Consider the following 19,955-nt stretch of genomic DNA (forward strand, 5'->3'; position numbering starts at 1 on the left):
GCTTGGGTTTCCCACGCACCTAGACCATTAACACTATCTCACCCATCCACACGGCAGGGGATCCCATGAACTCGGAGAACTACAGGACCATTATGATTGGACATGTCATGTCCAAGATTTATGCATTAGTACTTGATTCCAAGGTCAGCAGATTTGCGGAGTGTCGAGGACTCAGAGCAGTGGGACAGGCCGGTTTCAGGCGGGATCATGGGACCATGGACCATATTCTTGCGCTCAAATGTATCATCGAGGAGGCGAGATGAATACAGGATTTGGGTTACAACCAGGAGATCATTTGGGCTGTCATTGCACTTTATGAGCGAGTTTCAGGGAGAGTCCGGACTGGATTTGGATGGATAGACGAGATCATGAGCACTATCGGGGTCAAACAAGGGTGCCCATTATCACCTACCTTGTTTGGCCTCTACATCGAGGAGCTCGAGACAGTGATTGAGGGACAGGGTGGGGTAGGTTGCTCCCTCGCGGGCACGCTGATCCGGATATTACTCTACGCAGATGGCATGGCTCTCTTGTCCTCCTCAACAGAGGGGCTCCAGAAACACCTTGACGCACTACAGTCCTTTTGTGAGTCTCATGATTTGAAGGTCAACTTGGGTATAACCAAGGTTATGATCTTCAATACATCTTGAGCTGAGCATTTCACATTTGATGGGTCCCCCGTTGAGATAGTTTCATCATACACTTACCTTGGGGTCGTCTTTTCCGGAGCCATCTTCACCATGAGACCCGCGATGCGTGCACGCCTGAGCAGAGGATATGCTTCATTGGCTAGGCTAGAGAGACAGTGCTTCCACTCTTACTTTCACGATCCACGAACCAAAGGGTTGCTTTTTGACTCCTTGATCCGCCTAATAGGGATGTATGGCAGTCCATGCTGGGGGCTAGACTTGTCGGATACAGAGTGGGCCAGGGTGGAGTGGCTACATGTTCTCATGTTATCACGGATGATCCGTGGTAAGCCATCCGTCCCTCACCAGATCATTCAAGCGGAGTTTGGGTCACCCCCATTACAGCGAGATGCTGCATTTCAGGTCATCACGTATTTGTACCGAGTCAGGGAGTATGGGGATTACACATCCAGGCGTAGCAGGATACCAGGGCTAGCATCATCCTCTTATGTGGCACTTGTAGCAGGGGGGGACCAGAGGTGTTGGTATGCACGCACAAAGAGATGGTTTGCAAGACTTGGGCTCCACATGGACAGACTGTCTCCTTTCCAATATAGCATGGATGCTCCTTTTTCTCCCCTCCTATCACACGAGGTCAACTAGGTTATCCGTGAGGATCTACTACAGCTACACACATTCCGAACCTGGTTGGGCCCAAGTGATCTTCCAGTGAAGCTGAGTTTCTACAGAGATCACTTCTTACATATCACAGCGGAGGGTTTCATTGATCCACCAGGATACATGCAGATTCACCTACCCCACTCGTTGAGGATCTCTCTTGGGCAGTTCCGGGTCTCTTCACACAGACTTTGTATTGAGAGCGGCAGAGTGGAGCAGTTACCCAGGGAGAGACGCATATGCACACTATGTGACATACAGGAGGTTGAGACAGAGGAGCATTTCATCTTCAGGTGTCGTGTCTACTATGAGATCCGAGGGCGTTTCTACTGCATCTTTAAAGATAGTTATGGAGTTTTGGCCCGTTTCCTCTCCTACCCAGACCAGCGATGTTTGGTTGCTTTCATTCATGAGGTGCTCAAACACCGCGATAGGATACTCCGAGCACGGAGACAGGAGCAGACTCCCTCCTCGACTGATACTTCTCAGAGCTCTATCACGGAGTTCTTTCAGCCAGATCACATAGACCCCCACGAGGTGAGGCCTCGACATGACCGTGACCGGGAGCCTATGACCCGACAGCTTAGACAGAGGGTTGACTCACAGATCATACTTGGGGACATCCCCTCCTTGTTTAGGGTCGGAGCCCGACCGACGGGGGTCACAGTGGCCCTGGTCAGATGCAGAGCTACGACCAGGAGATGTACTAGGACTGCACCCTTGGGGGGGTGACAGCACTCTATTGTTAACCTCATGCCTCCACTTCCACAGCCCCATCCATCGTGATGTCCTACTACTGTTGATGATGATGATGATGGTTATGATGATGTTGACGATGATGCTGAGATTGATATATATATAGTCGAGGTATGACTATGTTGTACTTAGGATTTAGTACTGTCATTTTGCATTTTCTGCATTCTGCATCGGTATGGATGCTCGTTTAGTAGCTCCACTACCACAGCTCATTGTATCAGGTTTTTCACAATCTCATAGACCCATCGGTCTTCCGAAGACTTTAATAAACTTTCTTTCTTTCTTTCTTTCTCCATCGCCTCCATTTTGCCCTGTTTGCTGTTACCAAGTTTTGATCTCCCTCATCTGCCATTTTCTTAGCTGCTCGACCTGGAGCAGAATCATCTCACTAATCGCCCATTTCATCGCCTACATGGTCGACTGTTGCCTCGCTTGTTGCTCGACTGTTGCCTCGCCTGTTGCTCGACTTGTAGGAGAACCAACTCTTTTCGAGGACCTCTTTTAGCTCAACCTTGCTGCTCATCTATGTAGAATCAATGACCTTGTTACTCGACCTACTGCTGGCTGCTTTTGCTATTTGACAAGTTGTGATTCTACCATGTAAGATTTCCTAATACTGGAGCTCGACTTTCTGCAGATTTTCTTCAAGTCACAAACTGTTACTGCCCCACGCGATATGTCTGTGCATGCCTCAACAAATTCTATTGCTGCCCCACTTCTCTATTGCCATGCTGTTGGTCGCCCTTTGGAGCTGTTGATTTGATCTCCTTCAATAGAAGCTATGCATAGGTGAGATACTTGCTATATTTATGGAGGATTTTTGCTTACAGTAATCTGCAAGATTCAGGCACTTAAAGTGACCTATGCAGGCAGGTCGCATTTGTTGGGGGCAGCCTTGGCATCTTCTTGCTGCAGTTGTCAATAGCTTAATAGAGGGGCAACAAGCAGAGTCTATAGGCACCTTGTTATGCAGGCATTCTGTGACATTAGACACCTTGAATGATGGCTTATGTAGGGAATTGTAGCTCTTTGAGTTATTGCTTATGAAAGCAATAGTGACTCTCTGTGATATTCAGGCAGTTGGCTATAGCTTATGTTGCGCTTAGCTAGGTGGCTTCCATCTTTCTCCGTCATCCTTATATTTATGTTTTTCCATCTCTCCCAGAAGCAACTTCTCACCCTGAGGTCTGCTTAAGCTGAGACAATGGATGACAACAATGCCGCTTCTGTCATTCAGCCTGTTGAAGTTGACGTCAGGTTACATTCCCTTTCGATATTGTGCAGTTGATTGATGCAGCAAAGGAGGGCTTTTGTCAGACACATCTTATCAGGTTCCTCCACGAGCAGAGGCCAGCAGCTTCGAGACTAGGTGTAAGGCAACATGACGACATTGGGTGTCACACTCACTATGTTCAAGCCACTTGGCAGGGCTTATTTCTCATTTGGTTTGCAGATTACTGTGCAGGCAACTCGAAAGTTCTTTCTAGTACACCGTTAGAGCACCAGGGCAGGGTCATCCACCTTTGGCTATGGCGGAAATGCTTCCCCATGGCCACCTTGTAATGAAGGGGGAAAAAGGGCTACTTTGGTGGCCCTTTAGCCAGGAAATGTGGAGGGAATATATAAGTCTCCATCCACCACTCATTGTACACTTTTGATGTGATAACTAATCCTATCTACTCTCCCTCCTCTTTCCTCCTACTTGCAGCCTACTCTCTCTCTCTTGCCTCATCCACCCTGAGGTCCTGATGATGATGATGATGATGATTGATATATAGTCGACCACCGACATTACTATGTTGTACTTAGTACTACCATTCTGCATTTTTTGCATTTTGCATTGGTGTGGATGCTCATTTCGTAGCTCCACCCTCACAGCTCGTCTATACAAAGATTTTCACAGTCTCATAGATCCATCGGTCTTCCAAAGACTTTAATAAACTTTCTTTCTTCCCCAAAATCTCTATCTCTCTCTCTCTCTCTATATATATATATATATGATTGTATTAACGTCCTCGTGAGACCCTTCAGGATCTATGGGACAGTGATCACTATAAACAAGTAGTGATTGTTTACATCCATTGAAAAAAAAAAGCATAAATAAAAGAATAAATGTGCTATGCAGCTTGGTCATTCGTCGCTTCCGTGGCCTCAGTGCACACCTTAGAAATTCCTAAGGTTATACTAACTGTAGGTTAGTCGGGTGGGGTTAGGTTTAGTTAGTTTTGTTGATTAGGTTAGTACTTGAAGTTAGGTGTATAATCACTAGTCCTAACTGTCCTAGACCCCCCCCTCTAAATAAAAAAAACTTTCTAAAGGGAGAATAGAAGGCCTTTTTCCAACCTCTTTTCAAGGCCTTCCATAGGCCCGTTTGGGCTCTGTTTCGATGTCTCTTCACCAAGCTTCCTCTCGTTCTTGCACTACGCTCATACTTGCTTGTGGGGGGCAGCATTGTATGTTAGAGTGGGACTTTTTGTAGGAGCTAGCTACATTCAAGCTCCTTTCTTCCGTGACAGTCACCATGGCTCCCAAGCGTGCCACTTGTGTTGAGGGATCACTACATGATAGGGATGAGGCTGCTCAGCATGAGCACTTGCTTCCTAGAAGCATTATCCTCCAAGCTCCATGATGCATTCCTTTAGTTGGGGCAGTAGATTGGTGAGCAGATATGTCAGTGGATTGGCCAGCAGCTTGGCGCATTCACTGACAAGGGCAAGCAGCCTATGCCCCAGCATGGGGATCAGCCAGGATGCATTCTCCACACCACGTGGCAGTTTTATGGCAAATGCCCAGCGCTCAGCGGGATTTCAGCCTTTAGTCAGTCTCAGTTTGAGCAGCTTGCTCCCCAGTATGGGGATTATCAATGCGTTGAGGATGCATTCTTTGTAGCACCAACCCTCTTATTGGAGTTGAGGCCATCCTTCAGCTTACAACTCTTTGCGCCTCTGCAAATGGAGCAATCTATTTTGGGCCGACCTACTAGTGTGCATTCAATGAGTGCTCCTATGAGCACAGTTAGCCCTTTCACCACACCAGTCAGCATGCTTGGATTTGTTTTGGGTTCACTTGGAAATCCAGAGCAGTGGGAGAGAGGTCAATCCTCCTCTCATTCTTTTGGTATGCAGTCCTTGTAGCAGCAAGATGTATATGGCGGGTATACACAGCCAGGTATTCATGCTCCTAATCAACAACCGAGGAGTACTTACAGCCATACACAGCCCATGCATCAGAGTTTTGGCTCTACATCTCGTCAGAGTGTTGACTATGGGCAGCAGCCGGGGATTGATGATATGTTGTCTAAGAAATTGCGCTCTTACCGTGGATGGACAAAAGCAGTAGAGCCTAATCTGCCTTCACAGCCACCCTCATCCACGTTTAAGACAACAGAACAACGCAATCTCAAGGCAAAAGGCATTCATTCAATATCATTGTCTCTACACATCCAATTCATACACTGGCTACATTTTCTCCGGAAGCCAGACAACCTCAAAAAAATCTAGTGGGCTACACAACTCAACACAAGCTCCTACTGATTGATCAGGAAGCACATAGATGACCCATGAAACACAAATTCATATATATGAGTGTACTCCACAACTACAACTACAACTATTCACTTTGCAACACCACTTAAAGCCTTCACACATCTCATATACAAGTTGTTTGCTATCCATGAGCTCTCATCAAAATTCTTTGAGTCTGGAGTGAACCAAGCTCTCCTGCAATAAATTGCTATCCTTTGAGTTCCTCACATCGAGTACCTCGTCTTCTTTTAAGCCTTCACATTTATCCACCGAATTGCCAACAACCCATTGGCAATACTATTTACCACTCACAAGCTCCTTATGGACTCACGGAAGTCTGAGGTGTACTAAGCTCCCGTATCACAGCTCGCCACCCTTGTTGCCCATTACCCCCAGGTGTGCATCGTAGCCTCACAGCTTCTCTCTTGGATCACGGAGTACCCACCAACATCCATGCATTCCCGCTCCTCTCCAATTCATGGAGTACTCAGCTTATGGGTCGTGCCACCCCCAGCTAGCCAAGGAGTTCTCCCCACATGACTATTCTCTCCTCTTTGTCATTTCATGATCCCCTTCGTATACGCAGTCATTCCCAAGTCACTTCCAATCCACACCTCCAACAATGTTGTGGCCTCCTGGTCGTCCACCATCTTCCATCCAGAAGCTCTCCACCAATGCAAAAGCCAGAATATCAAGTAGCATCCTGTAGCCGCTCATCTCTCCTGCTCACGGAATCACGGACTCACATCGCCCATAGTTCTTCAACCTAATTCATTGCATCACCCTCCTAGAAGCTCTCTGTCCCTGAATCTGCAATGTTTATGGTCGTCTCAAATTCCACAATCGAGACCCCTCCGTAGAGATGCAAACACCTAGATCCAGAGGCTCGGGCTGTGAAGCAACGACTCGCCCTTTCATACTCCAGTAGCTCCCAACAACGAACTAACGTTCTCTTGCAGCCGGATACTAGCGAGGCACTCCCACAATCTCTCTTAGCCCCATCTTCCAAGGTCCTCTAGCCACACAATAGCCATGCCCAGCCAGATTCCAGAGCTCCCTTGCAGCTTCTAGTGTCGCCCTCCTCAAGCTTCCCGGTCGCTCCCAAGTCTTCTCCATCAACCCATGACAGTCCTCTCAGGACCCATCCCCCAGTCGCCTTTCTGCTGTCATTACGCACCTCCAGCTCTCTGTCTTGCCTTTGCTATTCTTTACGCTAGGTATTGGAAGGCAGCAGCTCCGTGCTGTTGCTCACGCTCCATCCCTCTCTCCAAAAGCCTTAGCCCACGCCCATGTGGTGGAATACGACTTGCAGTAGCCACGCTCTCTGCCAGCCCAAGGCCCCTCTGCGTACGTGACTTCTAGCAAGCGTCTCTCTCTATCATCTGAGATCCTCCGGGTGCCCATGATCCCTTCTTCAGCTCAGCGTGATCCCCTCCTGCGTCGCCTCTGAGCTCCTGTCTTCCCTGCGAGCTCACGCCTTCTCCCAAGGTCCTCTAGCTCGCTCAGCTTCCCTTTCCGTGAGGTACCTTTGCCCCGATTGGACCCTCCTCGTGTATCACCAGCTCACAACCAGAAGCTTCCCTTCATCACGTAGCCACGTGCATGCATGCTCCTTTCCAAATCAATTTGCCCACCTCAGCAATGGTATTTTACCACTCTCAAAGATATTTCCTTAAATTCATACACCAAGGCAATTAAGCACATATTCATTGGCTATGTGCACACAAATGCATGTCACCGGCATTTAGCATCTAATTGCCCACCGACCATTCACATATGATGAACACAATCCCGACCCCATGGATTTACAAGACAACCACGAAAAAAAAAAAGCTCATGCCCTCATACAGAAAGAACCCGAGACAACCATGAAAGGTGTATGTCATCCCACAACAAAACCCCATCACACTCTGAATATCATGCTTTGGATTATCTGGTTATCCTTCACTGCACTTCATCATCTCCCAGAGTCCCTGACCTCTTACTTCCTCACTTGCTGAACCTGAAACCTCAGCCTCTTCAGTATGCACAATCACAGTGTCAACCACGAACTGATTGCATTCAGCCATCATAGGCACATCATCACCACACAACACTAGAGCATGATCATCATCTACACACACAGACTTATCCTTAGCTGCCTTTAATGGGCTCTCAACCTTTCTACCATCTATGGCAGCAACCCCTTCTCTCGGGCTCTCCTCTGTCACCTCATACAGATCTAGTTGAGCAACACCCTCCTCCATAGCAACTGACAAGCCTCCATTCATAAGTGTAATGATTTCCAGCTCCCCTACATCATCAACATCCAGTTTCTTCAACAATGAAGACAACTGACTCTCTTCCTCTGATGAGATGCTCTCTTCCTCTATCTCACTCAAAAAATCTATCTCTTCATCTGTGACTGTCTCCTCAGGTTCCTCTTCCAATTCCAACCTACAGCTCATATTGCACTGCATGGGTATAGACATAATCTCTGGTGTAGTCTCCATTTTGATTAGGCTAATTGCCTTTCCTTTCCCCTTATCCTCCCATTTCATACCATTGGTACAGAGCTGATTGAGATCCTTCACCTCCATACTGTAATCACTTGATGTATCATTTGTTCTCTGCTGCACAGGATAGACATCTCCCTCTGCTATGGTTGGCTTATCACAGTGAGGGCTGATATGTCCCCACTCTCCACAGTTCCAGCATTGCACATTACTCGGATACCCTCTCCCTCTTCCTGCAGACTCTATCCAATTCAAGCTTAAAGACTTCATGAGCTCCACTGCTTCATGAAAATCCTTTTTCAGGGAATCATCCTGCACAGGAACCATGCTTTTGCATCACCCTGTAAACAAAAGGTCAAGATCTGAGAAAGGATCTCTGGAGTTGCTCTATCCTTCATCAGTGCTGTAAATTCCATCTTTTCTAGGAATCTCACTGCATTCTCATATAGCATCCCCCAGAACTCTGGGAAATCCTCTGCCATCTCTCTCAGCTCTTTAACACTACAACTGACTGCACAACTTCACTTCACACTTGTAAATTGAAGTGCACAGTCCTCTGTGGAGGCACCAAAACGTGGATGGACAAAAGCAGTAGAGCCTAATCCGCCTTCACAGTCACCCTCATCCAAGTTTAAGACAACAGAACAACGCAATCTCAAGGCAAAAGGCATTCATTCAACATCATTGTCTCTCCATTTTCTCCGGAAGCCAGACAACCTCAAAAAAATCCAGTGGGCTACACAGCTCAACACAAGCTCCTACTGATTGATCAGGAAACACATAGATGACCCATGAAACACAAATTCATATATATGAGTGTACTCCACAACTACAACTACAACTATTCACTTTGCAACACCACTTAAAGCCTTCACACATCTCATATACAAGTTGTTTGCTCTCCATGAGCTCTCATCAAAATTCTTTGAGTCTGAAGTGAACCAAGCTCTCCTGCAATAGCTTGCTATCCTTTGAGTTCCTCACATCGAGTACCTCGTCTTCTTTTAAGCCTTCACATTTATCCACCGAATTGCCAACAACCCATTGGCAATACTATTTACCACTCACAAGCTCCTTATGGACTCACGGAAGTCTGAGGTGTACTAAGCTCCCATATCACAGCTCGCCACCCTTGTTGCCCATTACCCCCAGGTGTGCATCGTAGCCTCACAGCTTCTCTCTTGGATCACGGAGTACCCACCAACATCCATGCATTCCCGCTCCTCTCCAATTCATGGAGTACTCAGCTTATGGGTCGTGCCACCCCCAGCTAGCCAAGGAGTTCTCCCCACATGACTGTGCTCTCCTCTTTGTCATTTCATGATCCCCTTCGTATACGCAGTCATTCCCAAGTCACTTCCAATCCACACCTCCAACAATGTTGTGGCCTCCTGGTCGTCCACCATCTTCCATCCAGAAGCTCTCCACCAATGCAAAAGCTAGAATATCAAGTAGCATCCTGTAGCCGCTCATCTCTCCTGCTCACAGAATCACGGACTCACATCGCCCATAGTTCTTCAACCTAATTCATTGCGTCACCCTCCCAGAAGCTCTCCGTCCCTGAATCTACAATGTTTATGGTCCTCTCAAATTCCACAATCGAGACCCCTGCGTAGAGATGCAAACACCTAGATCCAGAGGCTTAGGCTGTGAAGCAACGGCTCGCCCTTTCAGACTCTAGCAACTCCCAACAATGAACTAACGTTCTCTTCTTGCAGCTGGATACTAGCGAGGCACTCCCGCAATCTCTCTCAGCCCCATCTTCCAAGGTCCTCTAGCCACACAATAGCCATGCCCAGCCATATTCGAGAGCTCCCTTGCAGCTTCTAGTGTCGCCCTCCTCAAGCTTCCCGGTCACTCCCAAGTCTTCTCCATCAACCCATGACAGTCCTCTCAGGACCACCCAATGATGGAGTCCTCATGGGACCACAGACATCACTGTGTATAAGCTGTAATTTGCGTACAGCTTTAACTAAACCATCCTTTTTGAAGGGGAATCTATGCATCTTGCCTAAAATGCACCCTTCACAGGCATGTGGAGGAGGTATCTCAAGAGGTGGCAATGCATCAACCATAGAGTGCTTCTGAAGTGTCATCAAGCTGTTGTAATGCATGTGGCCATATCGGGCATGCCATAATTCTGCATTCTGCATTGCAGCTGTAGGGGTAGAAACTGCAAGAGCATGGGCTGCTCTTTTCTCAAAAAGATCAAATTGAAAAAGCCCACGCAGCAGAGTACCAGATAATCTTAAGGCATAATCATTTTCCCTGTCTCGGACAGCACATTTGTCATCCTCAAAGATGACTTGAAATCCATCTCTGTTAAGAGTGAACACTGAAAGAAGATTCTTGGTGATACCAGGCACATATAAGACATCTGAAAGTCTGAAAACTGAGCCATCAATGGCAGTAAGCTCAACTTCTCCTGTGCCACGTACTGAATATGACGAGTTATTGGCACAAGTGACTTTCTTACCAACAGGAGGTGGATGCAAGGAAGTAAAAAGATATGCAATGTGATGACCTGGCTTTTTGTAGTAATGACAAAAACCCTTCTTCTTGGGCTTACTTGCATCGTTTTTAGCCTTTTGTGAAGGCTGTCCTGACCCACTGGAAGGCTGATTTACTGATGTCTTTGCCTATCCCTTTGTTTTTTACTTGAACTTTGAGAGAATAGCTTGTTCACCTGCACGTGAAGCCAAGTTTTTCCTGGTCTGCTCTTCCTGAAGCAGAAGTCCTATCAACTCATGAAAAGTGAGAGGATTTGCACCCCCCCTCAATGATAAGTTCAGCGAGGTATGAAAGCTGAGATAAGACTCGGGAAGATAATTCAGAGTGGTAGTAATCATCTCTGAATCAGGAATAATCTCATCTATGTTCAATAATTGCTCTTTGAGATCCTGTAGCTTTGTGAGGTGGACTGACATGGAGTCACCCTCTTCCATATGTGTATTACTTAACTCTCTTTTCAAGAAAGATACCCTTGCATCATTCTGGGCTGCATACATGCTTTCTAAGATATCCCACGCTGCCTTTGAGGTCTTACACGACCGGATATGCGGAATGATAAACCTTTTCAGTGAAAGAGAGATGCATGACAAAGCTAAGGCATCCCGTGAATCCCATCTCTTCTGCTCTGGAGTAGTGGCTATACCTGCACCAACAACTTGTTCTGCAGCTGCACCCTGTGCACGACCTCTTCCACCTCCTTGCTGAGGAGGGGTATTAGGTGCCATACCTGCTGGTCGGATCTCACCCCCATTCATATAATCCCATAAATTTCGAGAAATCAGAATATTGCGTACCATAAAACTCCAGAGGGAGTAGTTGGTACCATCCAACTTGTCTTCCTGTGAAAGACCACCGAACTGAAAATCATTGTGATTTTGCTGGGCCATATCTGAGAAAGAGATTTTAGCAGATACAAGACTGAATTCCCTTACTGGGAATGAAATGCACAACTCCCAAAAAACACAGCCAAGCACTGGCTGTAAATGCAACTCAGATTTCTACACTTGCATTGTCAGAAATCTGTCCAAGCATCAAAAACTCTCCAGAATCTGCCAAAAGTGCTGCAAAACACTTCAAGAAAGGCAGTATGGACTGAAATCTCCAAAATTGCTCTCCCAACAGAAAAGCCCCAAAATAGGCCCGAAATTGCAACCGGAAAGGGGCAAATTGATCAAAAGCCCCAAATGTTGCAAGAATTGCGCTCTATCTGCAAAAGCCTCAAATTTCATTGCGAAATTGTAGTGTAATTACAAAATCCCGAAATTTCTTCAAGAAACTGCAGAATCAAAAGCCCCAAATTCCGAGCTTGAAATTGCAACCAGAAAGGGGCAAAAGCACAGAAAGCCCCAAATTTTGCAATTTCAGCAGAAAGCCCCATATTTCAGACCAAATTTGCAATGTTTGCTCCAAGTGCAGCCCCAAATTTATTCAACACCTGCAAATTGACCCTTGCAAAGAATCCTTTGTTGAAAAAGACCCTGCAACGAAAACAACTGATGCACGAGGCAAGTTCAGCGTTATACGGGCCTGCTGGTACGATTGTACGGATGACAGCGTGTACAACTGTACTGAATGTACGGTCAAGTTGTACGGACGAGCGCCTTGCTGTGTACGGTTGTACGGATGACCTTGTACGTCAACTGTATAGTATCACAAGCTGTACGGGCAAGCAGATCTGCGAAGCATGTACGTACGGCGCAGGTACTTATGACGTAGGTACATACAATGAACTGACTGCAGGTACGACTAGTATGGCGACGAATGGTACGGTCGTTGGTACGGACGGGGCATGTGCTACAGGTTCGACTAGCTGTAGGAATCTGACACAAGATGGTACGGATGGCGAGATTGCAGGTACGAGCTGTACGGCGCTGCAGTCGTGCTGTACGAAATGTGCAGGTACGTACGGTACGATAGGTACAAGCAAGTACGAACGAATTGCCAGCAGAAGGTACGTGCAGGTACAAATTCCGTACAATCGTACGGACTGTACGGACAGTCTTTGGATTGCTTCGAGCTGTACGGACGGGATGTAGCAGCAGGAGCGTGGGCTGGAGGCAAGAGCTCAACGAGGCTCTGATACCAAATGTGAGATTTTGGGGAGAGAGAGAGAGAGCAAGAGAGAGTGAGCTTAAGAGCTGAAAGCTTGATAGCTTGGTTGCAATAGAAGAGTGTGAGAGTACAACTGAAAGAGTGAGAGATAAGGTTTTGTCCTAGTGACAAAACCTTAGTAGTCACTAACCATAGTTAGTGAACTAACTGCGGTTAGGGGGAAAAACCTCTTAAAGAGGGAAAAGTGCCCCTAACTAGCTTATTAAATTACATTGGTCACTGCTGAATTATATCTATAATTCTAACACATATTAGAGCAGTACTTGGCTGAGTTCTATGCATTATCACATACCGGAATGGTCGAGGAGTATCTGCAGCATTTTTTGAGGCTTTCTTTGTTTGTGCAGGACATATTTGAAAAGGGCAAATTGTTGTGTTTTATACACGGACTGCACATGTGAAGGCACATAACTCTCAACCCATTGAGTGAGCTGCCCAACTCGCAGAGGTCTTTGAGCCTAAGGATGCAACATGAAACTCTCTTGGGACTGCGTATGATTCTGAAAAGAAGCCTAAATGGGCTGATTGGCATGATAAGAAATCTGCAGCAGCACCATTCCATAGATTTCCTACTGTATTGGGTGGCAAGATGTTGTATGCGAAGCCCTACAAATATCCTGATGCCAAGCCAAGAGGCAAGACAAATGCTGGGAATGAAAATCAGAGATCAAACAGCATACAAGGGCAATTATGGATAGTAGGAAGAAGGCAAATTTACGTTTTAAGTGTGGTGAGAAGTGGACCCCTGAGCATCGAGACGTTGGCAAGATGTGCAATTTTGGTGCAACTAAACTCAGCATGATCATCGAGCTATTTGATGATGAGAAATTGGTAGATGCTACAAACTCCGTGGATGCCTTTCATGATGAGATGGAGGGAGCACATGAGCTAGAGGAAGCTTCTGACACAGGAGCCACGAAGGGTGTTGAGTTTATGTAACCTCGCTCATAAATTACAGCAAAAAATACTCTCAAAAGGTCTCCTTCTCTCCCTCTCTCATACGGCGCCTACAGGACTTGGGTTATGACCAGGAGATCATTTGGGTTGTCATGGCACTTTACGAGAGAGTTTCTGGCAGAGTTCGGGCAGGATCCGGGTGGACAGACGAGATCATGAGTACCATCGGGGTCAAACAAGGGTGTCCTTTGTCACCTACCTTGTTTGGTCTCTACATTGACGAGCTTGAGACAGTGATGCAGACACAGGGGGGTGTAGGTTGCTCTCTTGCGGGCACGCTAATCCAGATTTTGCTCTATGCAGATGACGTGGCTCTCTTGTCTTCCTCAGCAGAGGGGCTTCAGAGACACCTAGATGCACTACAGTCCTTTTGTGAGTCTCATGATTTGAAGGTCAACCTGGGTAAAACCAAGGTCATGATCTTCAATACATCTCGAGCCATCATGCGTCAGGAGCAGCTCACATTTGCAGGGTCATCTGTTGAGATAGTTTCATCATACACTTATCTTGGGGTTATCTTCTCCGGACCGAGTGTGGAGCGGCTACAGGTTCTCATGCTATCACGGATGATTCGTGGTAAGTCATCCGTTCCTCACCAGATCATTCAGGCTGAGTTTGGGTCACCCTCTTTACAGCTAGATGATGCATTTCAGGTCATCACATATCTGTATTGAGTTAGGGAATATGGGGATTATACCTCGGGGCATAGCAGGCTACCATGGATAGCTCTATCCTCTTCTATGGCACTTGCAGCAGGAGGAGATTAGAGGTGTTGGTATGCACGTACAGAGAGATGGTTTGAGCGACTGGGGCTCCACATGGATAGACTACCTCCCTTCCAGTATAGCATGGATGCTCCGTTCTCTCCCCTCTTATCACACGAGGTCAACCAGGTTATCCGTGAGGATCTACTATAGCTACACACTTTTCGGACTTGGTTAATCACTCATGGGTTTGTAGCAGCCTGCGCATGCAATCCACTCCACAACATGCTTGCTTAGGAGAGGAGACAATCAGGGGCAGAGGACAGCTGCAGACTTCTGAAATTGCCCACAGCAAATCGCTATGCTCTTTGCTCTCTCGAGGACCAGAATCAACAGACGGTGTGTTACTTGGCAGAGTTCTCCATAGAGATGGGCACAGGATTCTCAGAAGAGATGGAAGAAGCAAAGCTGGTCGAGTACAAGCAGCAGTTTTCCAGGCCGCAAGCAGCAGATTGCCAAGCACAAAAGACAGAATGGGCAAGTCGATTACTGTCTTCCAGGAATCGTCAAGCTCCCATGATTTAAATAAGCCGAGGTCGTGCTTGAAGAGAAAGATAAATTTAGCTTTCTTGGCTGCGATTGGACTTTGCATGAACACTTTTGGCTAAAAGCTACAAGTAATCAATCAACTTTTTGAAAAGCTAGCTAAAGGTAGGATAACTTTAGTTTGTAATCAATCTCTCAAATGGAACCTGCATTTTGTATACATGCACGGCGTTGGAGATTTCATATGCAGGCAACTGTAATTCGTGAATTGCATGGGCTGTGTGCAGCATGTTTCAGCCAAAGCTTTAGCACTAAAGGTATGCGATTTCAGTTTAGAAAAGCAGACCACTTGAATTCAGGCCAGCTTTACAATGAATCACTTTGGCCAAAGCTTTAGCACTAAAGGTATGCGATTTCAGCTTAAAAAAGTAAACCACTTGAATTCAGGCCAGCTTTACAATGAATCACTTTGCATGTCACCAGTTTAGGCTTCACACTCCAAATGGGGTGCATGCACTCTATTTCTTGACATGCCTGGCCACAAACTAAGGCCCAATTGCAGTTTACAACTGCATGCTTGTCCCAAAGTACATATTACCCAAACTGAAGCTCATACCTAAGGTAGGTGACACATGCAGCCTAAACTAGGCCACGATAGCAGTGATTAACAATTGCAGATTTTCTCCTCTCAAAAGAGAGACAGCCTTGACAGACCTGCTCCAGCCCAAGCCAACTCACCCTTCTCCATCAGGGAAATCACTACTTGTTGATGCTAACAGGTTGCTGCAGGGATGCTGTAGCTTGGGCCAGCTTCTAGGAACAGCAACGGAGCTATTTCATGCTGCTCAAGCCTCAAGTTAGGCAGTAAATCCACTTGCCTGCTAAATTCGTCACCAGCTCCACAATCAAGTAATTCGCAGGTAGATGAGTCTGTATACAACGCATACTTGCTCAATTTTGTCACCAGCTCCACAGCTGGTAATTCGCTGAAGCTAGATGAGACTGTCTGCAACGCATACTTGCTTGAACAAGCCAAATCTGTCTTGCCAAGACTCTTGGCCAACGCATAGCCTTTCTGCATTCCACAGCCAATCATTACAGCACAAACAGTAAGCTGTGTTGCATGTTACTCCGCTACTCACCTTCTCTCCGATACAAAGTTCAGTCCAAGCTACCCCGAAACATTGAAATCAGCTTCACCTCCTGAATATAGATGCTTTCGCAACTATGTTAGTCCATCCAGGATTTATCCCCTTCCGGCTGCTTATGAAACCTCCTAACCAGGTCTGGTAAGCAATAGACTCCTGGTAAGGTACAACTTTGAACCAGATTCCAACACGCCCATGAACAACCCATAAGGGTTAGAGCTAGCAGCTCACCTCCCTGCCGTAGGATTGATTCCCGTGCATGAAAGGCATACTCTGCAACAATGTCTATAGATGAGCCCTTACTGCAGCAAGGCGCTTCTGAATCCAAGCATCTGTGGGCCTCTTCTGCTCTTCCCTTTGAAGGGACACTAACTGCTGGCGTATACCAATCTCACGTCTGAGAATCTCACGTCTCTTGGAATCAGCGACTGTATGATAATAGTCACTACTTCCGAATAAGGCTGCAGCTACCTGAGATGGGCGGGCAACTCCACCCTGTAAGTGAGAAACCCAAATCTGTAAAATATCCTCCATTAGGCTCTCCTCTGCATAAAAAGCATCTAGAATCCTGACACTGGCAGAGCGTCCTCTCCGATGAGGCTCAAGAATTTGCAGCACCATTGGAAAATGATCTGAGGTGGAAACCCCAGTAGAAATGCATACAGATCCGCCTCTATCAAGTGCCCAATCGTCTACATAAAATCCGTCAATACGTGCATGGATGGGCATGTGTACTCTCCTATTCGACCAAGAGTACAGGAGTGATTGTGGCATAACATGAAAGGCATCATCAAACCAAGTGTCCCTGCCACTGTACTTAAAGAGAAAGGCATCCCAGGCTGCCCTCTCCAAAGAATGAATTCCACCCTATATGCTTCCCTTTTTGTCTGATGGCAACTCAACCATGTTGAAATCGCCACCAATGATCCAAGAATCTGCAATGGGGGCCCAAGAGAGTAACTCCTTTCAAAAGGAGACCCCCTCCCCTTTGTTGTTGGGGGCAAGGGGAGAATAGAAGGAGAGACCGAAATGCAAGTACCTCCCCTTGTGCCCATAGTAGGCGACCAGAAAGTATGTCCTGAAAGCAGTTTGCCAAACTTAGAGCAATCACTGGCATCCAACTTGTGTTTCTGGATAAAAAGGATATCAATAGCACCTTGAGTGACACCTGGATGAAGCTGATTCCGGATCAAGTGTCTACGGCGACGGTGTGGAACTTCGCCTAGGCCCTATATGTTCCAACTGACTATCCTCATTGATAGGAGGATGATGGATGAAAAGGCTTACCCAACCTAGTAGAGGAGACCAGCTTCCCCTGGGCCGGAACACTCCTGCTAAGGGTAGGAAACTCAACAGGTGAAAGGATCCCCACACCTACTGAGGGGGAGGCCCTATCAAAAGGAATCCCAATGATCGGGACGCCTAAGGTGGAGGGCACAAACTCATCATCATCCATGAAAGTCGCCGAATCTGCCAGTGCCGAAAAAGAGTTCCTAAGAAGCAAGTCTGGCCGAGGAGTGCGAAGAAGACCTGCACTCGTGGAAGATGGAGGAGAAGGACCTGCCAGGCCTCTACCAACAGAAGTGGAGGTGGGGGCTGAGGAGGCCTGTGGCTGGGCTGAAGAGGAATCTAGAGTCCTCATCTGTGCATACACTCCCTCGGTCGTCCTGACTGTGGCAGGAACAGTCTGTGGGAAAAAAGTATCGGTAGCCCCCTTGTGATCAGAAACCAAGGTGACTGGGGCTGGTGCATCTAAAGGCCCCTCCTGATGTGGAACTGTAGCGTCTGGAGCTACAGCAACATCCACCTCTAGAGTTTGGATGGCATCTGTCTGAACTGGATCAAAGGTCTCGTCCTGAGGTAAGGGAGCCGCTCTGATCGCTCTTCATCATGGTATTGGGTGTGCTGCGGGCTTTGGGCGCCCTGTTGCCCCTGGTGGTCTTGGGGTGCGCGAAGCAGGGCGCCCTGCTGCTCCTGGTGGTTCTGGAGTGTGTGGTACAGGGCGCTGGGGAGGTGCAGTCGGGGTAGTATGTGAAGGAGTTGCACTAGAAGACCTCTTGGGTCTTTTTCTCTTCCTTGGGCAGTCTCTAGCAAAGTGCCCAAGGGTCCTGCAAATCCTGCACTAGTCCTGTCTACCTGCAATCTCGACTCTCTGTCGAAAGAGAGAGCCATCTGGACGCTGAAGATGTGGTCATGTGAGATGTTAGGGTCAGAGACAATGACCCTAACTCAAGGCACCCCGTCCGCTCTGACTGCCTCAGCCGAGGAAGAAGGCATGCCAGGAAGGAGGGGAATCTCAGTGACCACTCCGAATGTGGCTCCGATAGTGGCAAGAAGTCGATGGTAGACCTGAGGAAGACCAAGAAATCTAATGAACAGGGATGTGACCTGACTGTCCTCCTCGACCGGATTGAAGCCCAAGGTGTAGGGCAAAAGAAAGATCATCCTCGAACCCAAAGCCAGAGGATTAGCTTTGAGAACAAGGGCTGTGGACTCGTGGGAGTCGAAAACCACTTGGAAGAATCCACGTCCCAAAAGTCGAATATCCCTGAGGTGTGGGGCGAGATCTCTTGGTAACGCCACCAGCATACAGTCTCTAGCTTGTGATCTGGAAGGGTGTGACCCAAAGATGCGGGCAAAAAGTGATGTGGAGCCCTATAGTTCCACATCTTTCTTGAGTTGCTGCAACCCGTCTTCTAAAAAAATGACGGTACTCGCGGCCATTTGCCAATCGATGTGAAAAGACCGATTCAAACACTGAAAAAGCTCCGTCCGTGAAACTGCTACCCAGGACGCCTTGTAACACGGGCGCAGGAGGAAGGAGAACAGGAGAGGGTAGGAGAGAGGGGAAGAGGAGGAGAGGAGGCCGGGGGGGCTGCGGGGGGGGAGGAGGAGGTAGGCTGCGGGTGGAAGGGGGCGGGGTAAGGCTGCGGGGGGGTAGAAGGGGCGGGGGAAGGCAGCAGCAGGGTGGGGGAGGGGGGCGGGGGAGAGGTAGCGGGGGGGGTGGAGAAGAGCTGCAGGTTAGGAAGGGAGGGGGCGGGGGAGGGGGCTGGCGGGGAGGGAGGGGGTGGGCGGGGAAGAGGAAAGGAGGGGGCGGGACGCGGGGGAGGGGGCAGGTGGGAGAGCGGGCGACGGGGCTGTTAGCACTAGTCAATCCATATGCTCACACTTCGTATAGGATATACACACTGGTAAGCATTGATTTCCAACTTCTTCTCTAGAATGAAAATTTTAAATTTATTAGCATCTATTCTTTTAAGTAGCAAGTTTCCTGAGTGTCTTTGGTTGTATTTTTTTTGTGTGCAGATAAAACTTCTATGCAATTTGGAGGCATGATCAGTACATCAAACATTCAAATCAATGACAAAGTGACAATACATTCAGATACTGATTTGCTTTGGACTATATCACTCCAATCCCTAAATAAATATGTGCAACAGCTCATTGCCTCAAGGAATAATGAGCTCAAAAGAGAATCATAATCAAGAAGAAAATATTTGTTGGTTTTTGGTCACATGTCAATTTCAATTGTATGGACCCTAATGTGACCATCTTATCCTAATATATCTTTTGGGCTTTACTTTTTTATTTCTTTACTTCTAAGTCTCTATTGCAGTCATATAATAGGAAAGTACGAGTTTGTTTTATTTTCTTTGGTCATGAGTCTTTCAATCATCTTTGGTTTTCTCTCTTTGGGCCTTTTTTAAAGTAATTGTTTTCTTAAGACTGAGATACCAAAATGTTCACAATGTAGTATATCGTCTGAAATAATGTGTAACTTACAGAGCAAAGCTCCAAATGGGAAGCTTGTAGAACCAAAATAGAAGGGACATCACCCTCTATTAACAATTTCCTGTAAGAGTGTTTTGTGAAGAGAAAGTGTGAGGTATTGTTG

The 19,955-nt window shown here is 47.2% G+C and overlaps 1 protein-coding gene across 2 annotated transcripts in view; it reads left to right on the forward strand.

Annotated features, from left to right (window-relative positions):
• Positions 1-19,617, forward strand: part of LOC147894306 (thiamine pyrophosphokinase 1-like) — an 87,584-nt gene extending 67,967 nt beyond the window's left edge. The window contains exon 7 of one of the 2 annotated variants that reach the window (XM_087385037.1): positions 19,367-19,617. In XM_087385037.1, the coding sequence (XP_087241163.1) occupies positions 19,367-19,542 (176 nt within the window). In that variant the 3' untranslated portion in view covers positions 19,543-19,617. The remainder of the gene's footprint in view (positions 1-19,366) is intronic. The other variant, XM_087385038.1, reaches the window with a different exon arrangement.
• Positions 19,618-19,955: the final 338 nt, after the last annotated feature.

Source organism: Dipteris shenzhenensis, chromosome 14 (assembly GCF_047967505.1).
Source record: "Dipteris shenzhenensis isolate YYH24624 ecotype China chromosome 14, Dip_SZ_1.0, whole genome shotgun sequence".
Lineage (NCBI taxonomy): Eukaryota > Viridiplantae > Streptophyta > Polypodiopsida > Gleicheniales > Dipteridaceae > Dipteris > Dipteris shenzhenensis.